The sequence below is a fragment of the Alosa sapidissima genome, chromosome 4 (genome assembly GCF_018492685.1).
Source record: "Alosa sapidissima isolate fAloSap1 chromosome 4, fAloSap1.pri, whole genome shotgun sequence".
Taxonomy (NCBI): Eukaryota; Metazoa; Chordata; class Actinopteri; order Clupeiformes; family Clupeidae; genus Alosa; species Alosa sapidissima.
This window is the reverse complement of record NC_055960.1, coordinates 21,057,175-21,064,674: the sequence shown is the minus strand read 5'-3', so window position 1 is coordinate 21,064,674 and position 7,500 is coordinate 21,057,175. Positions and strand designations below refer to the sequence as shown.

Genomic DNA, 7,500 nt, shown 5'->3' with positions numbered 1-7,500 from the left:
GCTTCAGTACCTAGTAATTTTCCTACTCATAATCTGTAATGTAGGGTATCTGCCAGTTTAATTTTTGTAGACTGTATGTGCCTGTTGAAGCAAGTCAAACTCATAAAACAGTACATGTCCAGCTGGATATTTTCTGGAGTCGATATAAATCATCACTGTCATGGAGCTTGTGAGGCCTTCAGCTTGAAGTTGTTTTTTTCTGCTTTTGAGCTCTGTGCTGAGTAGTGCTAGTCTCTAGGCTTGCATCTCAGGGGTGGTCTGTCTAAAGATGAAACCCATCTGAAAAAGAGCATCAAAGACGGAAGCTTTGGAATGCCCCCCCCCCCCTCCCCCCAACCACACACACACACACACACACACACACACACACACACACACACACACACACACACACACACACACACACACACACACACACAGTCACTGAGGAGACCCCCCTCAGCTCCACCATAGGTGGGAATGGTTTTGGAATAGTATGATGCCTACATTGACAGGATCTGCTAAGTTGAGGTCCTGTGATCTTCTTTCTCTCACTGTTTTATTTGTGTGTCTGTGGGTGTATATGCGTGGGCATGTGTGTGTGTCTGTGTGTTTGACTGTGTGTGTGTTTGTGCACATGTGCGTGTTTGTGCACGTGTGTGTGTGTGTTTGTGCACATGTGCGTGTTTGTGCACGTGTGTGTGTTTGTGTTTTCAGACGAACAGGAGACGTCCGGCTCGATCATCTACACGGTGGAGCTGAAACGCTACGGCGGTCCACTGGGCATCACCATCTCAGGAACAGAGGAGCCCTTTGACCCCATCATCATATCAGGGCTCACCAAACGCGGCCTGGCCGAGAGGTACACACTGCGTCTCAGTGTATATGTGTGTGTGTGTGTGTTGGATTGATTTCTATCTGTGATTGTGTGTGGACCAATTAAACCAGTGCGTCTTTGAGTGAAACTTGAATGTGTTTGAAGGAGGGGGGCATATGGGGGCGGTATGTGTAAAAATGTGTGCCAGCCCATAAGGAGCCTGCTGGAACCTGTCCATTTTCAGCGTGGCCATGCTGTGACGTGCGTTGTGTGTGTGTGTGTGTGTGTGTGTGTGTGTGTGTGTGTGTGTGTGTGTGTGTGTGTGTGTGCGTGCACATGTGCATGCTTAAATTAATATATACGAGGAACCTGCCAGGATTACTCACCGTCTATAGTGTGGCCATGCTGAGACTCTGAGGAGTGTGCGGGTGTGTGTGTGTGTGTCCCTGCGTGTGCACATGTGTCCAGGGCTCAGACAGGGCGGCTCCTAGACTCTAACCCTTTCTCTTCTACCCCCTCCACCACCACTGGATGAAGCAGTGGAATTCCCCCCTAGGTTGCGCACGCCTGATTTGGCAGATTCCCCCGGCTCTTTCAGTTGTCCTCTTCCCCTTCCACTCCTTTTTTATCGCCCCGAGGTCGCTGGCCGTTGGCCTCTCCAGCGTGCCCTCCGCCTCGGCTCAGTGTGCCCTGGCGTCTTCCTTTCTTCTGGGGCAGCTGGGCCAGGGGCCTCCCTGGGAAGACATGTCCTTCTGGCAGGGTCTCCTGGTGATAGCGTAGCATCTGTGTTTACTGCACATACACTGCCACCCCAGTCCCCGACGCCCCCGACGCCAGCCCCCCGCCACTCCAAACCTCCACCCATCACCCTCACCCCTGACCTTGTCGCTCATCCGTCTGTGTGGCCTTGTCATCACACCCCAATCAGACCCGCAGTCTCAAGCACAGATTGTACCGTGGCGTGCTTATGTGTTTAAGAAGAAAATAGTCTTATGTGTGTTTTTGTGTATGTGTGTATATGAGATTAAGATGTGTGTGTGTGTGTGTGTGAGAGAAAGAGAGAGAGAGAGAGAGAGAGAGAGAGAGAGAGCGAGTTAGAGTGCATGCATGTGTGTGTGTAAGCAAATATTTGATTTAAACACTGTGGCATAACTTTCTTTGGAATCCTTATCAGTGTCTTGGATTTGCATGCATTTCTGTTTATTGTCTGTGTGTGTCTGTGTGTGTTTGTATTGGTGTGTCTGATATCTAACCTTTGTGTGTGTGTGTGTGTGTGTGTTTATTCTCAATGCGTGTGACTCCCTTAGATAAAGCTGGCATTGTGGTGTTTTTTTTTTTTTTTTATTTTGAACAAGATAACAAAATGTACTCTTTTCGTTGCCATCACAGTCAGAGGGGTCATGTGTGCAGCATAGTCTGTGTTTCATAATGCCACATTGTGTAACTACCACTTGTGCCTACCTTGGTAGAGGTGCAAGCCCAGGGCTCACATAGAGCCTCAGAGCCAGCCATAGAGTGAGTTAGTCCTAGAAACTATGTTTGCAGACGTGTGACTATGCATAGCTACAGTCCGGGTTGTATTCAAAGGGACGTGTGTCCTTGTGCCGGGTCACACAAAGGTATACGTGGCCACTCTTTATTTGGATAGTCCTTTTTGGGCACGTTGCAAATGGGGAATCATGTGTAAAAACATTAAGCACCTGCCGTGTGGCTCTAACTCTTACTTAAAACTACCTGTCACATAACTGTCATTTGCACCCAATGATATATTAACCCCGATCGTAGTCTTCACCTCACATAAATGTTAATCTTATCACAAGTCCAAGCTATAACACAAATTTAAAAAAAGTCGCTCAGCGTTTCATCCAAGGCAATAGCCATAAAGTCAACGTCTGTTTTCTTTTTTGAAATAGTGTCTAATATTACTACATAATCCTGTTCTCTTTTTTTGCTATTTTATCAAATGGCAACGATTAGGGATGAATAAATTACAAACAGAAGCGATAATGAGTATGAGTATACACATAATGATATGAACAAAAACCCAGTACAGATATTGGGGCATAAGTTGTATTTGTTTTATTTACAAACTTGGGCATGCAACATTTGCATGTTTACTCTGCTTTGCCCTTTTGCCCATTCTGCCCTTTTGGGTAGGTGCAGGCCTGTGTGTGGCCAGTTTACCATGGTTTAATGTGATCATGTAAACAGTACTGAAACCAAAACATGACAAAATTTGACAAATTGACAAATGACAAATTTTTGTCCTTATTCCCACATTGTTCCTTTCCTTACTTCCTTTCCTCCATGTCACCTTCTGTTGCTGCCCGATTGGCACCATCATGCAGGCTCTCTCTCTCTGAATGCACCAAAACATTGCAACAAATATTAGCAGAAAAGTTACTTCAGGAATGGACAACAAGCATTTCTGATGTGAATGGCAAATCAAGAAATATTGACTAATCTTTTTTAGGCCCTGAGTTTTGCAGATTGATTTTCCTTCATTAAAAATGTTTGTTGAGTCTACATGCAATTACAGCCTTGTTTGGAACATTTAGAAAAATATTATTTGTCTCAAGAATTACATTTCCAGCGCAAAATGCCTGTTGTTTTGAAACATAACACATAATAAACACAACACCACACCCAATTAGCAGAATCCCTTGGATCTTTTGCAAAATGAAACACTTCAGTCAAAACTATATAATTATTTAGAAAAACTCCATTTTGTTGTCATATCACAAACACATCCATAATATGATTACAGTATGTTTGAATCAGTTACACAGTTTTTCTCGATTGCTAAGATGCACGTAATGAAACTGGGATCCACTTGATCTTGAGTTTGACCTTCGTAGCACCTTAGCACTGCAGAAGTCATCTCCTGCAATTGTGTAAACACTTTTTCATTGGTTTAACACATTTTCACATCCTTTTTCAAAACATTTAACACAGTTCTAATACAAAGGCTCCAAGCTTGATTGGATTGACTGTGTCGCACAAATGGAGAACATCTATTCACTATCACTATAATATAATCTATATTGCTTGCAAAATGAGGAGCTTCTAATGTCACTGTGTGAAACTCTTTTGCACAATTATTCAGCAATCAGCAATCACTCGTTATAGTCAAGACCGAAATTTGAGAAATAGCCCTGGAAAAATGTGGTAGGCATTTTTGAGGAAAAGTACTTCATGTGTTGTTAGAGGGGATGCATGCCCTCTATTGAAATCCAGAGACTTCTTCTTATTATTTTTCTTTTTACCTTTTTGTGCACGCTATTCAGCCCAAACCGCTTAACGTACAAATTTGGTTCAAACACCGTTCCTTAGATCTTCCAAGGCTTTACCGTCCTATCCGTTTTTCATTTTTGAGAAGTTTATACTTTTTGAGATATTTGTAATTAAAAGTGTATTTTTCCCCCATAGACTTGAATGGGGGCTGTGATGTCATAATAGAGCCAGCTGCGCTCGTTAAGTAGTTCTCAGAGCAGTTCCCAGGCTAATCAGAACACTGGCACAGGTGTCACCTGTGAGAAATCCAACTGTCTCAGGTTCTAAGGCTACGTTTATATGGTGACGATGAAAAGAGAAGACGCAGAAGTGGCGTCTCGTCTTCATTTTTTTATTCGCGTTTAGACGAGCATTCTCAGGGGGAAATCTTTGTTTATATGAAGACGCAAGAGTATGTGATATTCGATTGGATATGCATTCCAGACGCTGGGTGGTGGTGTGAACTCCGGTACGTCACGCGCAGACATTCTAATTTGACAGTTTAGCCAGAGAGGTAATCAAGGATCTTTGGTTTAGCCGTTTAGACGGAGACGCAACCCGGGTCGTCTTCAAAACTCTACACTCTGGAAGGAGTCTTCAGATTTTTGTGTCTTCAAGCCCCGATGGCGGGGTCGCCGTGTAAACGAAAGGCACTTATGATAAAATATTTTGTCGTCTTCCTTCGCAATCGTTCTCGTATAAACGGCCCCTAAGCATACAATCTAGCTCTACCTGAACTACACATCCTGTTAAAGTGTTTCCTGTGTGTCAAAATAAAAGTCCCAGCCATATCTCATGCATTCAGCGCTTGACGTACATGCTTCAAATTTGGTATGAGTGTTTTTATGGACTCAAAGGTGAAGTGAGTTGATGTTGGAGGTTGAAGGTCAAATGTCAAGGTCAAAAACACCTTGAGTGTGCTAGCAGCAAGCTCAACAGCCCCACCAACACCCAAACCAGCAGATTGCATCCCCTCGTGTAATTCCTCGGAATTGCATTTCTAGTTTCTATATGATATTTAGGTGCTGAATCCATTTCTGCTGTATAACAAGCTTTATTACACGGCTCTTCACAAGGCAAGTAGAACGCTCCATTGACTTGAATGGGCTTTCCCAAAGTTCTACGGTAAAATACTTTCATGTAATTACCGCTGCAAACATATAATTACCGCTGTCAATGGCAACGGAGTTTGTGCTTCTACTTCAGGTATTTTTATATCACTATGCAAGATCTGGAACTTCATTCAAAAGTGAAAGCAGACGGTTGATCAGCTGTGTTCTAAAGAATGTTTGATTCAAGTTCAACGTGTGTTGTTGCAAACTATGTTTCTCAGCAAATGCCACGATGAACGGTAACAAATAGGCTAGGCTGTGTAGGCTAAAGTCATATTGTGGGAAGTTTATTATTTTTTTTGGCAAGTAGCCGTGTAATAAGCGGGATAATGTATAGAACGCCGGTCATTATTTGGAAAACTAGATGTACCGCAGAGCGGTACAAAATATGACCGCCGCCCAGTCCAGCACATTTTTTCCACAAAAAGAAATCACGCTGAAAGGCCTATATGATTCTAACTGTCTCACTAAATTGCATTATCCACACTCAATTCTCACTGGTATCTGCTAGACAGCAAGTACCAAAACATGATTAGTTCATAGATTTCACATGTAAAATTCATTTTATACAACCCCACCTCCATCTTGCCTGTTCATAATTCTGAGAAATTCTTGATTGTTTGTGTTATGTTTATGTTATGTGTGTGGGTGTGTGTGAGTGTGTGTGTGTGTGTGTGTGTGTGTGTGTGTGTGCGTGCTTGTGTGTGTGCCTGCGTATGTGCCTGTGCATGCAAGCGTACATATGTCTACTGTGTGAGTATGTGTCATACGTATGATTACTGTGAATGTATGTGTGTGTGTGTGTGTATCTGTTTGTGCACATGTGTGCACATGAAATGAGTTAACATGACCCCTGGAGGCAAACATACGGAAAAAAATGGTCATCCTAGGCCCTACAGTTCTCAAGATATTCACAGAGAACTGTGTCTGCCCTACCCTCCTTTCGGGGGGTCCAGTCCAGCGGGGGGGCTACAGATCAAAACGAAAAATGACGGTTCCATGCTATCCATGTGGGGGTACATGCCCACCAAGTTTTGTGTACCCCGGTCTTTCAGTGTCCCGGGAATCCTTGTTGGTGTACGTCACTAAATGTACACATAAATTATTTTATTGTAAGGCCCCCCATGAACGAAAGTACACAAAACTTGGCATGCATTCGGAGGGTGTCATAATGATCCTACACTTTTAATTTTGTGCAGTTTTGACCTTGTCAGCCAGAGATATTGTGATGAAAACACCTAATTTTTTGCTTTTTAATTTTTAACTAGGTGGCGCTATACATGAAATAAGTGGTAATGGGATGGGTTGACATGCCCTCTTAAGACCAACATACATAAAAAGGTGGACCTCCTAGGCCCTACGGTTCTCGAGATATTCACAGAAAACTGTCTCCGGCCACCTACAGGCCAGTTGGTGTATAGTAACATAAATTCATTTATTGTGTGGCCCCCCATGAACGGAATTCCACAAAACTTGGCTTGCATACAGAGGGTGTCATAATGATCCTACACTTCCAATTTCGTGCAGTTTTGACTATGTTAGGTCACAGATACCTTCAAATTACAACACCTCATTTTTACTTTTTTGTGTTTAACTAGGTGGCGCTATACATGAAATGAGAAAGGTTATGTAATGGGTTGACATGGCCCCTTGAGATCAACATACAAAAAAAATGGTCCTCCTTAACCCTACGGTTTTCGAGATATTCACATAAAACTGTGTCTGCCCTACCCTCCTTTCAGGGGGTCCAGTCCAGCAGGGGGGCTACAGATCAAAACGAAAAACGATGGTTCCATGCTATCCATGTGGGGTTACATGCCCACCAAGTTCCGTGTACCCCGGTCTTTCAGTGTCCTGGGAATCATTGACGGAAATTTGGGCATGCGAAAAAGAAAAGAAAAAAAAAATCTGACTAAACCTATATGACCGCCGCTTCGCTGCGCGGCTGTCATAATAATGACCGGCGTTCTATACATTATCCCTTACGTAAAAGTCACTGTTTAGTCATAAATTATAAAAAGGAAATGACTGCCCAAAACCGTTTTTAAGTTTAAGTCAAAAAAGAAACAAGCAAAAAGTGGGTGATCCAGTTAAAATCTTAAGATTAAAACAATATCGTACAAGGTTCTTCAAACATGCAAATGTTGCAAAATGTAACAGTTGTGAATATATCCTAAATTCTTTAAAGGAGAACATGAGAAGTTATCAAATCACATAATGAACTGAACCAATATATTCATAACAGTTAAAGATTGTTATTACACGGCTCTTCACAAGGCAAGTAGAACGCTCCATTGACTTGAATGGGATTTCCCAAAG

The 7,500-nt window shown here is 42.8% G+C and overlaps 1 protein-coding gene and 1 long non-coding RNA gene across 8 annotated transcripts in view; one reads left to right on the top strand and one right to left on the bottom strand.

Annotated features, from left to right (window-relative positions):
* The window catches only part of grip2b (glutamate receptor interacting protein 2b), a 187,003-nt gene that overhangs the window by 153,411 nt on the left and 26,092 nt on the right, over positions 1 to 7,500 (top strand). For all 7 annotated transcript variants that reach the window (XM_042089501.1, XM_042089504.1, XM_042089499.1 and 4 more), the window contains one exon: positions 697 to 841. In XM_042089501.1, coding sequence (XP_041945435.1) covers positions 697 to 841 — 145 coding nt within the window. The remainder of the gene's footprint in view (positions 1 to 696; positions 842 to 7,500) is intronic.
* Positions 2,853 to 7,500, bottom strand: part of LOC121707158 — an 8,100-nt gene continuing 3,452 nt past the window's right edge. The window contains exon 2 of the long non-coding RNA XR_006031249.1: positions 2,853 to 3,155. This is a non-coding gene — a long non-coding RNA (uncharacterized LOC121707158). The remainder of the gene's footprint in view (positions 3,156 to 7,500) is intronic.